Below are 22,892 nucleotides of genomic sequence, written 5' to 3'. Positions count from 1 at the left end.
CATTTAAGACAAAGAGATTTTCTGAAAGAACATAAACACACACAAAAAGCACAGAATCCTGCAAATGTATAAATATCCAAAGGGATTGGCCTCCTAAAGTTTATACAACATAGCAAATTATCTTCAACTTGTACCTTGTGTGGCTATCCCATTTGTAACTAAGAGGAAATACTGGACAAAGTTTTGAATTATGGAAGATTTTCCAGTTTGCAATTACACATAAACTAAAACAGCTCATATATTCATTTTTCTTCATAATTTAATTTTATTTCATAGGTTGATAAAGGTAGGGTTGGTGTTGGTGTTTTTGCATTGCCCAATTCATAGATTCTGCATTAAATTTCACTCAGCTTATCTTAAAATTCCAGATCACAGATGAAGAAGCTTTTTCTGTGTCTCCCATTATTTGGCTCAATTTTGTTTGATAACTTCCTAGTGAATTGCATTTCAAAACTTTTAATTTTTATGCCATTTTGAAATATATAATAACAGATCTATGACTGCATAATAACATAGATTTAAATATGAATATATTTGTTTTAATATAATTTGGGCAAAGATATCAAGAAATAAACTATGCCAATCAAGGAACTAGAAAGTCATACAAACAAGCTAACAGTAAATAATAGCCTAATCAAGAAACTAAGACCACTCACATCACCACTGATAGTATAGAGAAAACCCTACTCCCTTTTAGAACTGATTACGTCACCTAGTTTGGTAATGAAACATTTGCAAGAAAACAACCAAGATCAAAGAACCCCAACAACTCCACAGTTCAACCCTGACCCACAAATGTTATCATATATATGTGTGTGCATGTGTGTGTGTGTGTGTGTGTGTGTGTGTGTGTATGATAGGTATGTAGGTCTAGGTGTGTTCGGGTTTTTTCCTGTGTAAGATTAAGAGTATCTTGGCGACGTTTCAGCGAGGTCCCACTCACCATCCTCAGGCTGGTTCTTTCTGCTTTGTGCCAGTGCAAGCAGGCAAAGATATCAAGAAATGGCACAAAGCCGAAAGCACCAGCCTGAGGATGGCGAGTGGGACCTCGCCGAAACGTCGCCAAGATACTCTTAATCTTACACAGAAAAAGACCCGAACACATCTAGACCTACAGATCCGTATGTATGTATGTATGTATGTATGTATATTTCATGTAGCTAATATACCCTGTTTACTCTTCTGAAAGAGTATTGTGACCTGACAATGTCACAATAAAGACAAAAGGCTTTTTTTTTTTTACTTTTTATGCAGATGACTAAAAGATTTGTTGATATATATCAAACTGCTAGCTATAAGGAGGCTAGATTCTAAAAAAAAAAAAAGCCCATTATGGCTCTTGTAGAAAGGTTAATATAAAAATAATATTCTAGTGTTTAATATTTCTTCTGCCACCTATCCCATCAAGTTCAAATTCTTTTCTTCGAGCTATGACTTTGTAAGACAAGAACTTTTACATGTAAAATCAGCAAGTTTCCATTACTGGCTGCTTTCTTAAGCAAAGGGATTGCTTAAGAGTGATAGCGCCATGCTATATACACATTTTAGTGTTTGATGCTAGCTTTATGCCCACCACAAAAGATAGACACCAGTTTTTCCATTAAACCAAGAATCCTAGTTTCTATATCAGAAACACGAGCCTCAAAGAACTCAGTAGATAGGAACAATTAGCAATGCCACAATAGTATATAACAACTTTTAGAAGTGAGAAGGCATTTCTTTAACTCCATGCTGTTAACTCAAATCCTCCCAATCATGAATTACAATTCTATTGAGGAGGAGGAGGAGGAGGAGGAGGAGGAGGAGGAGGAGGAGGAGGAGGAGGACTCAATATTGTTGGATGTGAGGATTAACACAACTTCTTCTCTCTCACTCCCACTGCCTCATGCACATTGTTAGGTTTTATAGCTACAAACATGTCCTTGAAATCTGTGGATAATACCAACTGGAATCTCTGATGATGCCTGATAAGAACTCTTAGTAATTTTTTCCAGTGCTCAGGACCAGAATCATTTGCCATTTCCTTCCCTTTCTCAAGACTTGTAAAAACCAGAGCACTTTGTAAAGCAATTAAAATAAATATTTTTTTTTGCAAATGCATGGGTAACTCTATTATGGTGCCTCCATGAGGGTCATTACTATTTCATAAAGGCTCTGGTTTTATATTAGGAGGAATTCAGCAGCAAGGCACACCAAAAGACTAAAGGAATAAAATGTCGGTCCATACAGAGCAGGGCTCCCAATGAGGCAGAAATGAAGAGGAACATGCCAGCGAGCCTTGGCAACATGTGCCCAAAGCAGCACCAAGTTGCTAGTGGATTTGATGGGCGTAGGGTTATGTCATCGTGTCTATCCCACAGTCTCCAAAGAAGGGAAAAGTTCACTTTCTTCAGTTCCCCACTGGGATTTCAGAATTTTTACACAAGCTGCCAAGCATCAATTTGAGACCACAAGAGACAGGACAAAATGTTTTTAAATGGGAGTGAGAAAAATCTCAAGAGCAGCAGGACAGAAAGAAGCAGCTGGCAGCCCGTGGACATAGCCAGAGCCCCAGGAGGAATGCTGGGTGACCTCCCAGCTGCTAACCCACTCTCTGCTTCTGTGTGTAACTCTGCGACAGGGAAGAGAAGAGCAAGCCCAGGCACAAACCAACCCCTTTCGGACTTCAGCAAGCTGTCAGTGCAAGGCAAGATCCCTGCCTGAAAACAGAATTTGTCATTCAAACTTATCTTCCGTTAGCGCCTACACATCCCACCCTCGCAATGCAGACGACTACCCTTTCTTTGGCTTGACAAATGCTGCGCTTCAGAGTAGGAGCCTAAATTGTCATCTTGGATGGCAGCCAAGCCACTTCTTTCTGATATCGTACAGAAGCTGGTCCATCAACAGCACTCAGACGCAGAGAATGTAATACCCAGTGACAATCACGGGCCTCATAGAACTGCGTACTGAAAACCAGGAACGGGCTCTGGATGTTTCTCCGCATGCATTTCCACCATATTCCAAAACCATGCATGGGAGGCTCTACTGATCCTTCTTCTGCTGGTCTGGGCATGACAAGAGCCAACAAAAGTCATGCTTGGCTGTCTAGATGGCCAACTCCCTGAAGTTATGCCTTTTCCCCTGGAGCATAAAAAAAAAATCCCCTCACCACCCCGCCCCTCAAGATTTGTGTGATTTCATCCTCTTATGATGAATAAGTGAGGCCTACAACAACATGCTTCAACCTCTTCACCCTTAAGAAAGGTTTCTTCTATTCGAAGTCCCAGTAATTCTGAACAGAAACCTGACATACTGCTCAGATCAGCGAAGGGGTGTGTGTGTGTGTGTGTGTGTGTGTGAGAGAGAGAGAGAGAGAGAGAGAGAGGGAGGGAGGGAGAGGGAGGGAGGGAGGGAGGGAGGGAGGGAGGGAGAGCGCAAATGGAAGAGGAGGAAGCAAAGTGATTGGGAGTACCTTTTGTGGTTTCATCTTCCAACAGAGAACTCAGGCTGCAGCAAAAGCTTGCGGGAATCCAAAATGGGATGGCTCTGCCATTTTCCCACTCCACGCCTTTCTCTACTATACTGTAATGCATTGCAAGCCTCCCAGAGTAATTTGGCTGAGATGGGCAGCTATAGGAATGGAAGACGTGTATGAACAAACACATGAAAGTATAGACTTAAGTTTGGGAAAGCTGCCAGCTCTGACCTGCAAGCATATGGGAGTGAGGCATACACTCTGGAGGTGAAAAAAAAAGCATCCTTTTTCTTACTTGCTATCAGACTCCTCCCTCTGTAGTGAGAACAAAGTTTCCCCCCTTAATTCTGCAGCGTCTTCCACTGCCTCCAAGATACTTAGGACTGTATACAACAAAGCAGGCCTTGAGCAGAGAAACTTGATGCCAAATCACAGAATAGACCTCTAAGTTCATTTTAAGCACGCTTCAGAACACAACACCTTCCTTCTGATATTTATGTCTTTGTTGTTTCCCCAGAAACAAAATCCCTCATCACCAAGAACACATTCTGGAGGCTTGCTAGCCCATAGTAGAAAGTCATTTGATGGGGGTTAGGGTTAAAGGATTTTGCTCTTATTTACAAACCATATATATATATATATATGAAAACAAACATTGTAAAGCTACCACTCTATTTCAAGGCAGTCCATTTTCACTTCTAAATGTAAAAAAACGCTAACAAAAAATAACCCATTTTCATTTTCTAAAGATTAACGATCATATAGGTGATAATATATTGAAGGATGCCTACTCTCATTGCTCACAAACACCAATCATTATAACTCCAGTGGATTTCTACTCAAGGACCACCGAAAAGCCCCCTCCTGTTCCCCGGGGTTTCTGGCATTCTGCTTCCTTCCCCAAAGATGCTCACTCACTGTGCCGCAGACTTTTACGTCATGCAGTCGTCCCCATTCATCTTCATAACTGTCCACCATCATAATGCTGTCATCTTCCTCTTCACTGCCCAGCTCTGCATGGAGATGGAGCCGGACTTCTTCGCCCAGTGAATGCATCCCCACGGCTGGGAAGAGACCTTCTGGAGAGAGTGGCATTATTGTTGAGCCCACCTGTTAAGAGGAAGCAACAGTTATATAGATTAGACCAGTTTAATCTAGCTAGCTAATGATACCCAAAAGCCATTCTACAGACTGTACAGAATGAAGTGGCAGAATTAGCTGGCAGAGACCTTGGGCTGTACCATTCTGGATTGCAAATGGAGGGGGAGAAACATAATTTGAATTCTTTCACCCAATTAAAAAAAATCTACTACAGTTTTTTCCCCCGGTAGGGCAAGTTTCTTATACCTTACAATACAGTCTTACTGAGTGTGAAATTATTTAAAAATGCAAGCTGACTCATTATTTGTTGGCCCTAATTTGTATAATCCATAGTTCTGACACTTTCACATTCTCTTTAACTTTGGTAGAAACGGTTTCAAGAATGAACATGCAGAAGACCCTTGGATTAAATAAAATTTTAGTCATGAATTTAAGTGAATTGTTTTGGGGAAGTCATTCAATGTATTGGGGTGGAGGTGGGAACATGTTCATCTCTCCTCTATGTTCTAAGTTAATTTTTGCTCCCAACTTTTTCACTTGGAATAAAAGACAAGGTATATGAAATTCCCAGGCAGTTGTCCCATCAAAATACAAAACCAAACCCACATAACAACACTGCTGTAGTAAGTACTTTCAGCTCAATAGCGGTAACACTCCAGACTTATATACTGCTTCATATTGCTTTACAGCCCTCTCTAAGCTATTTACAGAGTCACCATTTTACCAACCTCAGAAAAATCAGAGTCAGAACTTACCCTTTTTCCATTTTTGGTGAAGAATATCTGTGCTGTCTGGACTTCAAAGGACACTGGCTCAATCCCACAGCCTATCCGATCCCCAGAATTGCATTTTGTCCCAAACTGACGTCCCTTGGCTCGGCCATTGTAAAGTCTGGATAAGGTAAATCTCAGGTAAAATCACTGTAAATCTCACAGAGAGCTTTAAACGACTCCTGGAGAACAACTAATCAACAGTACACTAGTGTGATATGATGTCAATAACAATAGTACAGTTAGGTCTGCTTTGTAATCCTAGAGAAGATGCTTCTAGCTTGACAGATCGACAAATCTATTTCATCTTGTTTTTCGTAAGTTGGAATACTACCATCTATTTCAGTTTCTCACACATTCACACATGATAAAGCAGAATTTATATGAATACACACACACACATCTGACCATGACACGTTCTTCATAAATATTCAGCATTTAGAAATTACTCAACAATGAATTAATTAAAAAAAAAACGTTTACTAATATATAAAAACATCAGCCCTATTCTCTGCTAAATGCAGACAGGTGTCATGTATGCACTCTAAAACCACGGATCTTGTAGACATTCAGAGTTTTCATCCATGTTTAGGCAATCCTGCCAGTGGTCATCAAAGTTGTAAGCCAACATTTAACTGACTGGCTTCCTTAATTGAGGTACCGCCTGACTTATTCCTTAGACCTGTCTAGACAAAGCAACATACACAGGATGAGTGTTATGTTCTGGTCTGCCAAGCTTGTTAACTTACTTGCCATCATCAGCATGATAAGCAACTGAGTGCGGTAGCCATCCAGGCTGATGGTCCAAACTGTAATACTGAGGCACCAGTCCTACTGCAATGGTCCCACGCACACCACTGTCCACAATTGATACCTAGAACAAGTCGAAAGAATAGATGCATCAAAACCTTTCACCCATGCAATTCTTCCCAAAGATGATGACTGTGTCTTTACAAAATATGAAAAGGAGCCAAGGGCTGAATATATCTGTTGTTTTACCAATTGCCTGAACAAAAGCCAAGGACAAATAATATAAGACATCCGTCTCATTTGTCCCACCTAGGCAGGAAAATAGCATTTAAAAGAATGAACTGCAAGACAAAAGGTTCCCAGGACAGCCTTTCCTGACGTGAACTCTGTAGCTGCTTTAAACAAGGTATTCATCACTCAACCTCCCCATTAAAATGCTCTTTGTTCTTAATCCTTACTGGAAACCTTGTGCAAATGAGCATATCTATATAATTCTGATTTTGCACAGAGTTTCTAGAAAGGATTCCAGACAGCAAGCATATAAATTAATTGAAAAGTAATTTAATGCATTTAAAAAAAGAACCTTTGAACTCCAGAGATAATTTTGGATAACCTCTGTAAACCCATTGAGTGGCATGCTGGATACAATCAACAAGAAGCCAGGCAGAAGGCATCAAGTTGTGGAATATTTGTGTAAGGGCTAAGAAAATATATTTTGATGAGCTTTTTTCCACATTATTCAGAACCATCTCCCCTGCATCTCTTTGCTCATGAGAATCTACAAAATAGGCTTCTAAATACTAGAGATGGATCCACAACACATATAGTGCTCCTGTTTTCATGATGTTAGCCAACTGCTTTGTTACATAAGAAGTTCAGTATTCATGCACAATGGCTTATTATACAAGGAAATAATTGAACAAGGAAGTTATTTCCTTTCAACTTTCTTGCTTAGCAAAATTATCTTTCTGATTCTTCTACGAAACCTTTTTCCTGATAACTTCCAACTATACTGGGTTTATATCTCATAGCATTCCCAATTGTCACACTAAGTTGGGAATTCCAGGAGTGTATTCCTGACACACCTGGGAGGACTTATAGCTTATAGCTAGGAAAAGCTGGAGAAAAGCTTCCTGAAACAGTGGCACTATTCACTGTCCAAGAGAAGATTCATAAAATGTTTGAGCTTTGCAGCCCACCTGGTCCAACGTTGCACAACCATTTTGGGTCAAGAGCTATTAAGTGACAGATAACAAGATGTAGCCCCAATGTTTACAGGACTGGGGAAAAAACTGTTTCAATTATATTCTGTTAAATTTAACTTAGCTAAATGAACTAAATATATTTCAAAGATTTGCTTCTTTATTTAATAATGTTTCTCTTCCATCCCATTAAAAATATCAAAGAAAATTTGCCCACAGTCAATGGCAACCTATTCTACAGTCAAGTATCTCCTCTTGTTGGAAAATCTTTTAAAATTAATCTATGTTTAGCAAAACTCTGCCTCTGTATAACTAGTATCAATTAGTTCTAAGCTTGGTCTCTCAAGTAATAAAAAGAGAAGGAAGGACAATATGTTGGAGAGGGTCTTCAATAAATGCTGAAAGTGACTTCCCAGATGGTGAACCAAACTGGTTACCTCAAAATAATTGTTGTCTTTGGTCAGTGGGCGAGGAGCAACATAACAACCAACTTCTCCAGAGTTTCCATGGTAGCTGCAGAAAAGATACAAGGTCAGGTTCTCCAATACTCAAGCCAAAATGTGTGACATTAACAAAAGAACAAAAGAAAAAACAAGAGTGGATATCTGATGCCAAGAAAGATGCAAGTGCTAGGCTATAGATAACTAATCTTCAGGGCTCAACATTCTGCCCACCCCTAAAAAATATTCATATTTAACTGGCCAGAAGCATCTTCAAGAGAAAACAAATAACATTCTAGCTTAGGGATGCTTAGTTTCCCTCAGTATTTGGTTTCCGAGGTTTCTGTGCTTAATAGCAACAAGAGGAATTAATCACTCGCAAAGTCATTTCAGACAGATAATGGGAACTAGACTTTGCCAATTCTTTTTTTAAAAAGATTTGCAACTTTCTAGATAACAGCTTGGGATCAAAAGTATATTGGAATTCAAAAGTCCCTCTTTGAGGAAGATGAGTTCAGAAATGTGAAAAATAAATAAAATAAATATCTCTTGTGTCATACTCATGTGCCAATACAAGCACTAAGACTCCCAGTAGAATTTAATTATCCAAAGAATTGCAAGAAACAGAGCATCATTATGTATTCCATCATCCTTGCAAAAGATGGGATAACACATACATCTCTCCCCAATTCATGTTGCTGTTGTAAGAAGGGGTGGGCAGAATGTAACAAGATCTCACAAAAACTAACTAGCAAAGGAGGCTATTGTTACCTCCAATTTAAAACTACAGAATTCACATTGTTCAAACACATACATACACAATATGTGTGTATGTATATACAGAATACAAAAACCCAGCAAAGAAATGCAAAATTAAATGGAATACTTGTTATAAATTGAAACCCTTATAGGCATTATTTTATCTAGGTTACTTTATTATGACCATATTATGGAAGGGATCAGCTGCCCCGACTAGTGGTCTCTGCAGTTGTCTTGGCAGCGTTATAGGAAATTGGGAGAATGATTGGGCCCAAAGTCACCCAACTGGCTTTGTGCTTAAGGCATGAGTAGAAATCATGGTCTCCCCATTTCTAGCCCATGGCCTTAATCACTACACCAAACTAGCGCTCATTAGGGTGACTAGAGTTAAAGATGCTTTGGAGGTTGGCCAATCTATTAAAGAAATACGAAATGAGGTGCATTTTCAAAAGCCAATCCACATTTTGTCAGGAGACTGAAATATTCTGAAATCCTTGTTTTAGGTAATATTATTCAAGTAGTTAAAATAATTTTTGACGGAATGTGACTATAAAACATTGTCTTTAATTGCTCATATTTATTCAATGGATTTGTTCTTCCACTCATTTTAAAAAACTGTAAACTTTAACCCTTCTTTTCAGAAAAAGTAGAAATCCTAAATGTGCTTCAGCAGTAGAGAATATGTACCCTCCCTATGCTGAGCACTCTCTGCTCTTCATTTAAATATTTGATAAACGTCCCCCATTCAAGTTTCTTTCCACATTCAAACATGACAAACTACCTTAATGTGTCTCCATCAACAAGGATGTGTTTGAACCTCTCTTGGTAACGAATGGCTCGCACCTCTCGAATCTCCCGGATCCTCCTCCTCCAGTTTAAAAATCTGTAGTGCAGGTTTAAATCATCCATTATAGCTGTAACGATCTACCTATGGGAAACGAGTATGTTTAAACATCTGAAGAAATGGCACAACACATTCCAGAGCCCAGAGATTCTAGCCAGGATATTGTAAAACTTGGCCAAATCCAATATTCCCAAACCTTATAGAAATAGGCACACTAGACTATTGAGATGCTTTAGGCTAGCAGCCCCCAACCTTTAGGGCACCAGGGACCAGTTCCATGGAGAGTTTTTTTCTGTGAATAGGAGGGAGCGTGGTTTCACATGCTTCCTGCATCGCGCAGATGGGACTTCACTTGATTGCATGGCCCGGTTTCTGGCATGCCTTGGACTGATGCTAGTCCAGAGACTGGGGGTTGGGGATCCTTGCTTTAGGCTACAACCCTGAGAAGCTCTGATCACTCACAATGGAGGCTATGGCTATCTAAGTTATCTAAGACAGGGCTCACCAACCTTTTGGACCTCAGGACCACCAAACTCGTAATTTTAAATCCTGAGGGCCACTAATATGAATTTTGACTGATGGTGGCTTGCTGACGTTGGTGGGAAAGTCGGTCCCATATTCCAGAACTGAAGTAGTCACAGGACTGGCCCTTTGGTCATCCCAGAGCAGCAGAAGTCTTTCTTTCTCTCCCCCAAACTCCACCAGAAATGAGTCTTTGCCGATGCAGCCTCTTGGAGCAGGATGCCTTGCAGGGTCCCAAAGACTCATTTCTGGCGGAGTTTGGGGGAGAGAAAGAAAGACTTTTCCTGCTTTCCTTGCATGCAGCCAAAAGCAGAAGAAAGGGAAAGAAACAGCCCAGTGGCCAGGCCAGGTGTGTGCGGTGAGTGGGGCAAGTTCCCCCCTCTGCCCTTTCCCCCCCTCCTCACTACCTCGTGTTGTTCACAATGCAAGCAATGCAAGCTTTGTGTTCCCGCAGGCCATGAGGGCAGCACAGCCTTGTGTTCCCACGCAGCCTGGATTACTTGCTTTGGGGGTTGCTTTGGGGGTGACATTTCTCTGCGGACCACCAAAATTTTCTCGCCCATCGGTTGGCGACCACTGATCTAAAAATCAGAAGGATTTCAACCTAATGTTCTTGGTGGTAATATCAAGCTTGTATATAATCAAAAATAAATTCAATACCCACTGATCTATGAAGATTCTCAATTAAATATAAATTAATAGATTTTGATTCCACTATCCCAATTCAGTCTGCCTCCAATATTCATGAAATTACTGACAATTTCATTTTGAGGAATTGTTCTAATCAGTGCTATAAAGTTCTGTAATGTTACTGCTGTTTTATAAAACAGGTATAATTTGCACATTTTCTATGCATTTTTAGTTATAAAATCAGTTTAGAGATAAATTACTTCTCAAAATCTTGCCACTTGTATAATTTGTTTGCTTGCCATCAAGATTGCCCCGATTTCAGCATTTCGTTTTATATTAACCTAGTGAAATGAGGATATCTGTTACTATACACTCTAAGACTAATGCTTAAAATACACACACAAACTAGGTAGGATCCCCTGGGAAATAAATCAATGCCATTCAGTCACTTCCGTGGAAAACCATGAATTTTATTTAGATCTTCTGGTCCACAGTTATCATTTCATCTAGACCAAACATTGTTTCATAATATCTTAGAGCTTGACCAATCCAGTGTCAACTTTTTCTCTATCCCTGCCTTCATGCCTCTGCTACCTACATTTGAAATGTTACATCACATTTTTATTTGGATCCTATATGCAGCTGTCAAGATCTGTTTATTCTCAGCTATAACACGACTTAGACCTGGGAATGAAAGTTCTTGAAAGTAAGGAACTGAAAAAATTGGGGCTGGGGGGTAAGAGGGGGAAGGGCTGCAATGGGCAAAGCAATAAGATAAAGAAGTCCATCTGGCAGGTCCATATCAGGTATCCAGAAACTTCTCCAGATTTTGTGGGACATTTATTTTCTTTTAAAATGTGGCAAGTATAAGAATGGCACAACTCTTTTCAACGTCATATGGCAGGAAATTGCACTTCCAGTTTTCAGCAAACAGCTGAATCATGGCAGCTTGTTAGGATGGCTCTACGAAAGTGGGCCAGAGAGCCATATGTGGCCTTCCTCCACACTAGAAGTAGAAATCTATATCCTCTTATAGAAAGAAGTTGTCCAATTCAATATTGTTGAGAGCTGACTAATGGATGGCAGTGTTTCCTACAATAATTCTTCCAATCTTATCTGGATTAAACTTATTCTACATACAGTACAAAGTCTACCAACACCATTCAATTATACTTTCCCTTCCTGCGTGGATTGTTTTTTTTCCTAGGATCACCAAATTCTTCCCTATTGGCTTGGCTAGCTGAGATGTTAGGAGCTGCAGTAGAGCACAACTGTAAGCCATCTAAATCCGCTTTGTAAAAATCCAGTTGGACCACTAGATGGGAGCAACAAGTCAGAATGGCTGTCTCTTTGCTGCCACTTAGTGGTCCTCCAGATCTTTGCAGCCAACACCTGGCAGCCCTATCTTTCAGATAGCAGGCGAGATTGAAGCATAATTTATTGTCCATGAATTAGTTGTCAGCAGTAACCAAGATTCTCTCACCATGGAAGAATAAAATGAAGTTAAAATGACAAGGAAGAAACATTTAATTAGTGTTGCTTAATACCTTAGCAGAATTGGAATAACCTGTGAATAAATAGAACGGAGGATCCAGATTGTGGAAATGGGCAATGCTGGATTAGATAATGGGATATTAAATGCTTGTAAAGGAGTTTAACTTTCATTCCACATTCCCCTAATTGCTTCGTAAGTCAGGATCTCGGCAGAATAAATGAATAATGTGCAAGAAGCAAAGAACATACAGGAAAGCACCTTCTCACAATCCTGTGATACAAGAGTATAGTAGTAGTTAGCACAGCAATGGGGGAACGCTACAATTCACTTCACTAAAATCCCCTCCCCCCTTTTTTTTGGGCTACAAAGCTCACCAAATAAGCCTTAAGGTGGTCTGTATTTCTTCACCAAATTTATCTCCTGTTATGAAACTAAAATGTCACCTGAAATTCCCTGGGAGGAAGGAAGACAAGAAAAGAAAAAGAAATGAAATTAATTCAACACACCCCTTATATCCCCCGTTTTTCCCCACTCATTGTAATCCCGGGGAGTGGAGGGGGTATTCCATTGGTGCCCCTGGAGCGCCAAGGTTCAAGTGCCGACCGTATAAGATAGCCAGGAAATCAGTGCCTCTGAGAACATGCAGAAGGTCTGCTCCGATCAGGAAATATAGTCCGGGGTTTCCAGGGCGGAAAAGGACCCGTGTTCAGCCCTCACTTTGCACCATTTTTTTTTTTTTTTTTGGCCTGTTAAAAAGGAGTCATCCCTCCCCACTCCCCACGGCCATCGCTTCCACAAGCCGTCCGGCGTTCAAACCCAGAGGAAACCGTGACCCTCACCCTTCACAGCCAGCCTCTCACGCCCTCGCCGACATCCTGGAGCCGTGAAGATCTGCTCCACGCCCCCGCGCCAGATGCCTCCCCAGGGACCCCGCTCTCCCTGCTGTCCCGAACCGTCGCTCCGATGCCCAAGGCGGCCCTTACCCCGAGAGGCCCTCGCTCTCCCTCCATCAGCCCCGCCCTCCGCAGCACCCTCGCTCTCCCGCCGCTGGGAACTCAAGCCCGCTTCCCGGCGAGCTTGACTGCCAACCTGTTCACATCCGGGTATTCCCCAACTTTCCCCACCTCTCCCTCGTCCCGCCCTATTTCCCCCCGCCCGCCCGCTCCGCAAAACCTCCAAAGCTGAGGTCGCCGCCGGAAGCCAATGAGAAGGCCGAAGTGGCGCGACGTCTGGCCTCCCGGAACTCGCGAGGGGAGTTGGTGAATGGGGAAGCGAGGGAAACTGCGCGGAAGGTATGAATGGAGAACGGGTGACGCCGTTCGGGTGGGGGCGGGGAGGGGAGGGGAGGGGGGGGGTTCGGACGGCCGAGTTCGCCTGTGTGACGTAAGGGAAGGGCGGGGGTAGCGGTGGCTGGATGGTTGCCCAGGCAACAGGGCTGAATCCACCTCGGTCCTTCTAGGTGTGTTAATGCAGCCCTCAACAACGCCATTGGCTGGCGAAGATTAAAAATCTGCACCTTCTGGCACAGGTTACACAGGTTACTACAGGTAGTCCTCAACTTACAGCAGCTCACTTAGTAACCGTTCGAAATTACAACGGCCATTGCAGCATCCCCATGATTTACGTTTGGGTGCTTGACAACGGACTCAGATTTATGACGGTTGCAGTGTGGGTGGGAGGGGGGCAGGTGATCCCCTTTTGCGACCTTCCAGCAAGCCAAGACAATGGGGGAAGCCAGATTCACTTAACAACCAGATTACTAATTTAACAACTGCAGTGATTCACTTTACAAATGCAGCAAGAAAAGTCGCAAAATGGGGCAAAACTCGCTGAACAAATTTCTCACTTAGCAACTTAAATTTTGGGCTCCATTGTGGTCGTAAGTTGAGGACCACCTGTAACGTATTGTCACCTACACTACATCTCTGTTCCTCGTGTTTTATAGAGTGTCTCTTTGTCACAAGCCAGAGAGCAGTGGAGGCGGTTAGCCAAGCCTCCCATAGGAAGGTTGAAAGTACGATTCAGTATTTGAAATAAATACTTTTTATTCAAAGCTGTTGGCTGTAGCGATTATGATGTTGAGCTACGACGATTGGAGAGATCTAGGTTCTAATCCAGCCTCTTGTCACGGAAGCTCATAGGGTAATTTTGGCTAGTCAGTCTCCAACTATTTCACAGGGTGGTAGTTGTAGGGGGAAATACAGGTAGTCCTTGTCTTACAAGAGTTCATTTAGTGACCGTTCAAAGTTAGAACGGCACTACAAAAAGTGATTTAGGACCATTTTTCACACTTATGACCATTGCAGCATCTCCATGGTCACATGATTAAAATTCAGACGCTTTTGGCAGCTGACTCACATTTATGACCGTTGTAGTGTCCCAAGGTCACATGATCCCCCTTTATGACTGACAAGCAAAATCAATGGGGAAGCCAGATTCATTTAACAACCGTGTTACTAATTTAACAACCGCAATGATTCACTTAACAAGAAAGGTGGTAAAATGGATCAAAACTTACTTAGCAACAAAAATTTTGGGCTTAATTGTGGTCATAAGTCAAGGGATAACTGTAAGAGGAGAGGGCACCTGGAGTCTCTGTTTCAAAAGGAGGGATATCAATATAATAACTTAATATTACAGCATGGCTAGTAGAACCCAGTAAAAGCCAAAGGGTTAATTCCTTTTATTTTTTCCTCATTTCACTGCTGGGGAAAAAAGTTTCATGAACATGCACTGCAATGAAAAGAAGAGACCTGTGGCTCAAATGAACTTTTTTTTTTTAAAGAGTCTTAAGAAATGCCGAGCTTTAAGAAATGCATAGTGCTAATTCCCCCCAGAAGGATTTTGGGACCTGTGCAGGTAAAGAAGACAAATAGGGATTTCTTGACAGAAAGTACTGTAGCAAGTTAGCACTCACCCCTCTCCTAGAAAAATGAAATATCCTGGGAAATATTAAAAAGGCAGAATATTTCTCCTAAAAAGAGTAGAAACTCAAGAGCAGAAACTCCCCTTAGAAGCAGAAGCTCACCCCCTACCTTTGTTAATGGGTGGGCCATTAAGGCGTGGGCCATAATGCTTTACATAACAAAGGTCTGCAGGTAAAGCTATAGCAATTGCCAAAAGCCCTTTTAAGGGCATAATCATCCAGCAAGGCTCAACCAAGCCTGGAACTCAGGACAGCCTACAGAGTTGCCCCTGCATGGTCCCATGGGGTTCTGACAACCAATCAGAATACAAGCTCCAATTCAAATCCCAACAAAGGTTATAAAACCTAGGTACTCTCAGTATATCAGCCTTTTTCTTGATCTCTTCCTTCACCTTGAAGCATGTGATCATCCTTCCTTTTCACTCTAGAACTCCAGGCCATGTGGTCCTGTCCACCATTAAAACCTTCCAAACAGCCTCCATGTTTCCAGTGTCTTTTTCCCCACTTGGAACTGAACCCAGAATGATAATTCTTCCAACAGTACATAGCCAACACTTTCACAAATTATAATATTCTGAATTCTTGTGCAGGGCAGGTGGGAATATCAACCTTGTGCAAATTCCCACAATCCAGTGTTTTTCCAGTGTTAAGTTTTAGAATGAGCATCCACTCAAAGCTGGAACTTCTGAAACTTGTTTTTAATGGCAGAGATGAAAGTGTCTAGTGGGGTCAGCGAGAAACCAGCATTTTGATTAAATAATGCTAATGAAGCCATGCTAGGTTTTAATGTAGAACAAACTGTGTTAACTGGTTGTTACCTTCCACAACCTAGAATAATTGTTTGATGCCTTCTGCAGCATTGCAGTGGGTCTTTCATGCCAACTGCTTTGGAGTGGAACTAAATAAAAAAAAAAAAAATCCTGCATTGCCTAGTTGTCCCGACAGCCTGCAGCAATTCAGAAGGGGCCCTGGACATTGAGCATCAGATTTGAGATTTAAAGACTAAAAGGATGTCTCCTATATATGACCTTAAAACTGAGGCACAGAGGAGGAAGTTAGTCAAATTCTACCTGTATGGGGGAAAGCAGATAATCAGGCCTGCTTAGGAGATTTCAGTCTGCTTTATATTTTCTCTTATTGACTAAATTTGTATCTGCTCGTGGAAAAAGATGCCCTTAGCTATTTGACCAGTTATAATATCCTGGGGATTTACTGCACGATGGAAAGCAAAGCAGATTTTAGTTCTGCAGGCTGGCAGTGCCTCACTAAGTTTTGGATGTCATTAAAGAGCAGCATATCATAGATATTTTAAAAATCATAGGTCTTTGCATGTTATATGGGAGGGAAGCTTTGAAATAAGATTCAGATATCTTACTAATTTGGGTATGTTTGCTAGGTTATGATTTGTTTAATTATGGTATGTTAATTGGCTAGGTGCATGCAACAGACTAAGCTAAACAAACCACATTATAGTTTAATGTGTTATATAAATCCAGCCAAAAGAGGAGCAGCTCCTTTTAGTGGAAGCAGTTAAGACTTTATCATACAGTTAAAACATCTAACATTTTACTTAGAAAAACACACAAAATGTTTTGTGTATTGAGGGACAGCCGTTTTAGTATAAGCTGGGCTGAATTGGGAAGTGGGAAATAAAAGTTGTGACATTCTATTTAATTACGTAATAATTTTCTTTTGGGTATGGAACAATTAATTCTGTTTTCAAGAGGATTGGTGGAAATCCAGACATCGGCTCGCTTGGTGGATTAGTGAAGGCAGCTGGCCAGGCAGAGTGAGGTTCTGCAGCTTCTCATTAGCTGTGCATAGGCCGCTAGTACACTTTCTGTTATTGAAAATAAACCGAGGAGGAAATTAGAAGGCGGTCAAGATCGCACACTGAGCTGTGTCAAACCAAACTGGGTTAGGGCTTACCACATGCAGAAATATATAAGGAGCCCAGTCCTGCTATTGACAGCAATGCTTAGTTGCTGTCAAGTTGGGCACTGACCTTTACAAAATTCAGCACTCCTCTTAAAGAACTCAAAAGCTCTGGATGCAGTCACCAGGCCCTAAGAAGCAGCCGTCAAAGTCAAAATGGGATTAAAAAGGAAAAAAGTATTTAATTTATTGGGGGATAATTCTATGAACTATATTTACTTTAAGTTACATGAAAGGAAGTTTTCTTGTAGCCCTCTCCACTTCTTTGTCTTTGCCCCATTCTCTATTTGGGATGCCACCCAAGCACAGTGGAGCTTGAGGACGGGAATGGACCATGCCTCCCATGACAGCCAACATGGGTGAACCGGTTGTTAAATTATTTGAATCCCATCACTGCACAAAGGCTAAATATCATGGGTGGCCTGAAAAGGCTTGCATGCTCCTATTTGAAACTCAACATCGTTTCAACATTTCCTAGATATTTGTTGGGAGAAGGGAGGAATGACGAATGCAGAAAAAGAAGCACTGGTTGGATTTATACACTGTAACTAACCCATGATTTATATAATCATGTGTTTGGTTTGTTGAATAAACTACAATAGCCTGACATAGGTCCAACCACTGTAGTCCTAAGAGTCTGTTCCAGGCACAGGAAAAAAAAAAGCTAGATTTGTACAATATTCTAAATATGTGGTGAATATGTGGTTACGAGTTCTCAGAGTGCTTATTCCCAGTCAGTCCAGATGATTCACTGAACTATAAACTGAATTATATGGGCTGGATTTTCACAGTACACTAGATCAGTGGCCCCCAACCTTTTTTGAACCACGGACCAGTTTCACGATTATTTATTCTTCCACGGACCGGTACCTGAGTAACGCGAGACTCCACCGCCATCGGGACGGCTCTTCGTTCGAAGCCGCCGCCCCCCCCAACGAAACTAAGGCGCGAGCACCCAAACGCCGCTTTCCAACTGAAAACCCGGAAGCACTTTCCAACCGAAAACCCGGAAGCGCCGTCAAAACAAGATGGCGGTGCCCAAGCTTTGCGGCCCGGTAAAAAATGATCCACGGACCGGTACCGGTCCGGGGACCGGTGGTTGGGGACCCCTGCACTAGATTAAAAAGTGTTGTGTTGGCTTGTGTTGTACCAACTTAGTTAATGGGGGCACATAAATCCGGCAAGTAGATTTGCATGTTTGGGGAAGGGGTGGGCAACCTTAAAATGCTGCAGGACTCAAATTGCAAAAAAACCCTCCAGGTTGCCCACTTCCACCCAGAGCTTACAAACTGGAGGAACACCATCTGGCACCCAAAGCCAGAAAAATACACTGTGGTCTAGGCAACAGCCCATGTCCAGGCGTGTAAATTGGTTCATTAGTCAATAACCATGTCAGTTTGTTAACTGATCCTTTCCCAACAGCTCAGTGGAAGACATGGGACAGAGCACCAATGGAAATCAGGACTTGCAAGAAAATAGTGGAGTGAATCTCATCTCTGTATTTGCAATAATTTTTCTTACTTCCTTAAAGTCCAAAGAGCACAACAATACACTATTGATATTGTAAATTTGGCAGGTACGAACTGGAGGCAGAGCAATGGGTAAGAAGGCATTGATGAGTTCTCAGCTGTGCTCTAGTCTAAACTTTATACCATGTTTCTCCAAAAATAAGACCTGGTCTTATTATTGGGGGGTTCTGAAATAAGCACTAGGGCTTACTTTCAGGGAATGTTTTATTTTCAGGGAAACACGATGCTGATATTAGAATATTTCTTCTTGTGGAAGAAGAAAATATTATTGTAACAAAGATTTCTTTTATCTTCAGTAGGGTAATTTTTAATTTTCAGAAAAATCAGAACCAAATGAAATGGTATTAAACTTACTTGTTTCAAGCATTTTGCTAGAATATCCATTATTACCAATAATTGTTAAGTTAAGCTACAATTGGCTGCATTCACACATTGCATAAAGCCATAAACTCTGGTTTACCAGCCCTAATAACTCAGCATCGAATAAGAATCCAAACAGAAGGTCAGATTCCAGGAAGGGGTTGTCTACGTGGCTATTTTTATTCAACTTTTTCATAAGGAAATTGCTTTGAGTAAAAAAACAGCTGTTATAGCCAGTTAGATTCTGCTTAATATTATTTTTTCATGCTGATTTTGGCAAAACTAGATTAATAACAATCTCTTGACAAAGCTTTTTTTTTTATCATGGTGTCTATTTCACTTTCTCTAGGTAGGCTTTAATTACTGGTGTGTTAAAACTATATTTTATATATTTTCAATTTGGAAGATGCCCATCTCACTCACAGAGTGATTCAGTTTCCCTGTATTTTATGTTTTCTGTAATCAGTTCTGATGGAGGAATGGTGCTGTTTTGCTATTTGAGAAATGAAAGAAGAAACCATTAAAATATCCCCATCTTCATGGAAATCACAGGTAATTATTCTGCCGTCTATCTCATCTCAGAAAACAATAAAATAAAATGTTCCTGCAGACTGGAAGGATGTAACTAAAGAGACAAGGGTCCTCAAAAGTTTCTCTAGCACCTCACTAGTCTACCTGGGGACAGGCTACTTCCTTCAGAAGACATGTAATAAATAGTATTTCAAACAGTGACAGAATTGAAGTCTCAAACCACAAGATAAAAACACGGATGTCTAGGCATTCAGTTTAAAAAAAAAAAAATGGATGGCAATTTTAGCAAAAAGATCCACTATGGCAGCAACACATATCAGGTAACGTGGGGCAGGCAGGAGAGGAAATTTTAATAAAGATGGCACTCAGTTTATAGACGCCAGCAATTGATTTCAAACACTCTGGTAACGGCGGCCAAGAAGAGTTCAGTAATGGAATTAAAACAGTGCGTTAAGGCTGACCTCATCAATCTGTCAGATTTGGTTATAAGTTTCAAGTATGCTCTAAGTGAAAAAAACATCCCTGGTTTTAACTCAAGCATACTTTAGTTTTTCTTAAACAAAAAGCAGTAACTCCGTCAAGCAACTCAAAATTCTAGTTTTCAGGAATGCCAGGCACCCGTCCCAGAGGTCGTTTTTTTTTTTTTTTTAAATGGCTTGGAGGATACCTTTTTTCCCTCCCCAGATCAGAGTCTAATTATCTTCTCAAGCAATCCAGGACTATGAATGGTCCAGCGATAGAATGGATGGAAACGGAACAAGGAGAGATTTAACCTGGAAACAAGGAGAAACTTTCTGACAGTGAGAACCATCAACCAATGGAACAGAAGTTGCCCTCGGAAGTTGTGGGAGCGCCATCAGTTGAGACTTTCAAGAAGAGATTGGACTGCCATTTGTCAGAAATGGCGTTGGGTCTCCCGCTTGGGCGAAGGGTTGGACTAGATGACCTACAAGGTCCCTTTCAACTCTGATTATCTGTTAGAAAAAGCGGTTCAAGGTTAGCATCATTTGAGTTCCAAGATGAGCCTCAAGGTGGACCTGGCCTAGCTGTGATGGGATTCCCACCTCCCCAGTGTTGGTCTTCCTGAAATATTGCAATGTTTTCATGCTAGCAAAACGGGCTTGTGGTTGCAGGAAGGGTGGAGTGGGGTGATATCATTCCTGAAAAACATGTCGTCCTCTCTTGAGGGTCAGGGAGCATTCGTCTGAATCCCAGGAGCTGGCCTATTTTTCACGGCACAAGGACAATCAAGTGCCAAGAGTCAGGAGCATAGATTCCTCTGGAATGCTGCCGATGGGAGCGTAGAGGGCTTTTGCAAAAGGTCTGTTCTAAGGCTATAAAAGGGCATGTGCACTCAGTATGTTTTGGTGCTCTCTTCTGTAAGAGCAACAGCAGGCAGGCCGAGATCTCATTCCAGGCTGCCTTTTCAAGAGGGGCAGCCACGTGTCTCCAAGGTTACAGAGTCAGATTCCCTGTAAGTACCTTAAAGACGAGCCTTTGCACATACTAGGCCAGGGGTAGGGAAACTTGGCTCTTTTATCACTTATGGACTTCAACTCCCAGAATTCCTGAGTGAGCCATAAAAGGTTCCCCATCCCGGGCCTACTGGTTTTCCAGTTGTGGGGGAAATCAATTTTTGACTCGAATGAGTGTTTAACATACAAATGTAGGACATATAAAGAATAATGGGACTGCTTAATATACAAATGTAGGACATATAAAGATTATTAGGACTGCTTAATATACAAATGTGGGACATATAAAGAATATGTCCTACATTTGTATATTAAAAAGTCCCATTTGTCAAAAATTGATTGAAAAACCAGTAGGCCAGGGATGGGGAACCTTTTATGGCTCACTCAGGAATTCTGGGAGTTGAAGTCCATAAGTGATAAAAAAAAAGCCAAGTTTCCCTATCCCTGTACTAGGCTAAAGGGTGATGGTTGGGTTTCTGAGTCTGCCTGGCTGCAGATCTAGCCAGTGATTCAGTGATTGAACGATTCAGCAAGCTGTAGTTCAGGACAATGTGTGAATGTAGATGATGTGCTGTAAGAGTGAAGGAACAGATAAAAAGTCCACCCTTGCTCATGGGAGTCCATGTGACAGCTGGGGTGGGTGGGGGGAGGAGAGATCACCTGGAGTTCCTGCAGAAAAGCAGGATATGGAATAAACAAACAAAGCTCTTGGCGACTGCAGCGCTTCATCTGAGGCACAGAATATTTTAGATTATACTGCGTAGCTCGAGAGGGAACACTAATGGGGAGAGGAATAACAGAACGAACAAATTGTACCTTGATTCATGCATGGCATTAGGCCAATATGGTTTATTGCACAAGCCAGAATTGGCTGAGTTTCCACAGCCTGCTAGGCCAAAAGTAAACTAGCCACATTATGGTTCAGCATTGCTTGTGGTCCAGCTTGTGGTGATCTTCTAATGATGGCTGTAAAGTCTTGTAAGTCCTAACCAAGGTGGCCCAATTTATTCAAGAACATGTTGTTAAAGGTTACGCAAGAGGCATCCCTTGGAGAGCCAGAGTTTGCTCCCTTTTGAGGGACCACAAGGCAGTGGTGGGATTCATATATTTTTTTTACTACCAGTTCTGTGGATGTAGCTTGGTGGGCGTGGCAGGGGAAGGATACTATACAATCTCCAGTCAGAGGTGGTATTTGCCAGTTCTCCGAACTATTCAAAATTTCTGCTACCGGTTCTCCAGAACTGGTCAGAACCTGCTGAATACCACCTCTGCCACAAGGTCAGAGCCAGCTAGCAAAACAGCCTCCACAGAACATGGTATTTTTCAACCTTGGCAAGTTTAAGATGTACGGACTTCATCTTACAGGTTGCCCCAGACAGCACGGGAATGAAAAGTCCACACTCCTTAACATTGCCAAGATTGTAAAAAACACTGGAACAGCTAACTCAATGTGGCACTTTGAGACAGAAGTCCATTCGGAACCCCTCATTAAGCCGGGTTCAAAAGACAGGCCAATCATAAACCAAGCAAGGCACATTTTACTTCAGTATGTTCTATGATCCAGTCCAGAAACAGGCTAGTCATTTCTTTCTTTTTTTTAATGTGGCAACGTATTTATTTATTGTTCATTAGCCTTCCACAATTCCTTTTTTCCCCCAAAAGTTTTTAAATTTTTAATTTTTACACATCTCTTTACGTGGGCAACGTGGTTCCAGATTATAACACTTGTACATAACCATACTTTCATTTCCACCAATCTTACATATCATATCATTATCCATTTCACTCATCTTTAAATAAGTTTCCATTTCATATTTCAATTCAGTCATTTCTGAGTTAGCCTCAGGATTTGTGTCTTGATCTGCGCCATTGTGTCTTCAGTCAGCTTCATCCTGTGATTTCTGGGAAGCCAGAAATCTCTGCCAATAGCTCAGGAACAAGCCACTGGGTGTATTTTTTTCTAGTGAATGTACATGCCCATGTTAGAGCTTATCTGTTGCATCCCATCTCTCTGAAGTTAGAATTTACTGATTATCAGGGTTGACTCAGCCTTCCATCCTTTCTGAGGTCGGTAAAATGAGTCAGATTGCTGGGGGCAATATGCTGACATTGTAAACCGCTTAGAGAGGCTTTTAAAGCACTATGAAACAGTACGTAAATCTTAAG

General features: G+C 41.5%; 1 protein-coding gene and 1 long non-coding RNA gene across 14 annotated transcripts in view; one reads left to right on the top strand and one right to left on the bottom strand.

Moving 5' to 3' along the window:
* The window catches only part of SPRYD3 (SPRY domain containing 3), a 46,085-nt gene extending 32,725 nt beyond the window's left edge, over positions 1 to 13,360 (bottom strand). The window contains exons 1-7 of one of the 12 annotated variants that reach the window (XM_087956514.1): positions 13,144 to 13,360; positions 12,345 to 12,423; positions 9,261 to 9,407; positions 7,718 to 7,793; positions 6,078 to 6,202; positions 5,314 to 5,449; positions 4,376 to 4,567 (exon numbers count right to left, since the gene is read on the bottom strand). In XM_087956514.1, the coding sequence (XP_087812640.1) occupies positions 4,376 to 4,567; positions 5,314 to 5,449; positions 6,078 to 6,202; positions 7,718 to 7,793; positions 9,261 to 9,388 (657 nt within the window). In that variant the 5' untranslated portion in view covers positions 9,389 to 9,407; positions 12,345 to 12,423; positions 13,144 to 13,360. Of the gene's footprint in view, positions 1 to 4,375; positions 4,568 to 5,313; positions 5,450 to 6,077; positions 6,203 to 7,717; positions 7,794 to 9,260; positions 9,408 to 12,344; positions 12,424 to 12,803; positions 13,100 to 13,143 lie in introns of those variants that run through there. The other 11 variants (XM_087956517.1, XM_087956518.1, XM_026673888.2 and 8 more) reach the window with 11 other exon arrangements.
* The window catches only part of LOC148132293 (uncharacterized), a 220,105-nt gene that overhangs the window by 194,522 nt on the left and 2,691 nt on the right, over positions 1 to 22,892 (top strand). Inside the window, exons 2-3 of one of the 2 annotated variants that reach the window (XR_015747816.1) lie at positions 19,187 to 19,272; positions 19,936 to 20,037. This is a non-coding gene — a long non-coding RNA (uncharacterized LOC148132293). Of the gene's footprint in view, positions 1 to 19,186; positions 19,273 to 19,935; positions 20,038 to 22,892 lie in introns of those variants that run through there. The other variant, XR_015747817.1, reaches the window with a different exon arrangement.

The sequence above is a fragment of the Notechis scutatus genome, chromosome 2, assembly GCF_049901735.1.
Source record: "Notechis scutatus isolate UNSWTSFEM ecotype Mainland chromosome 2, rNotScu1.2, whole genome shotgun sequence".
NCBI lineage: Eukaryota > Metazoa > Chordata > Lepidosauria > Squamata > Elapidae > Notechis > Notechis scutatus.
This window is presented reverse-complemented; position numbering and strand designations above follow the sequence as displayed.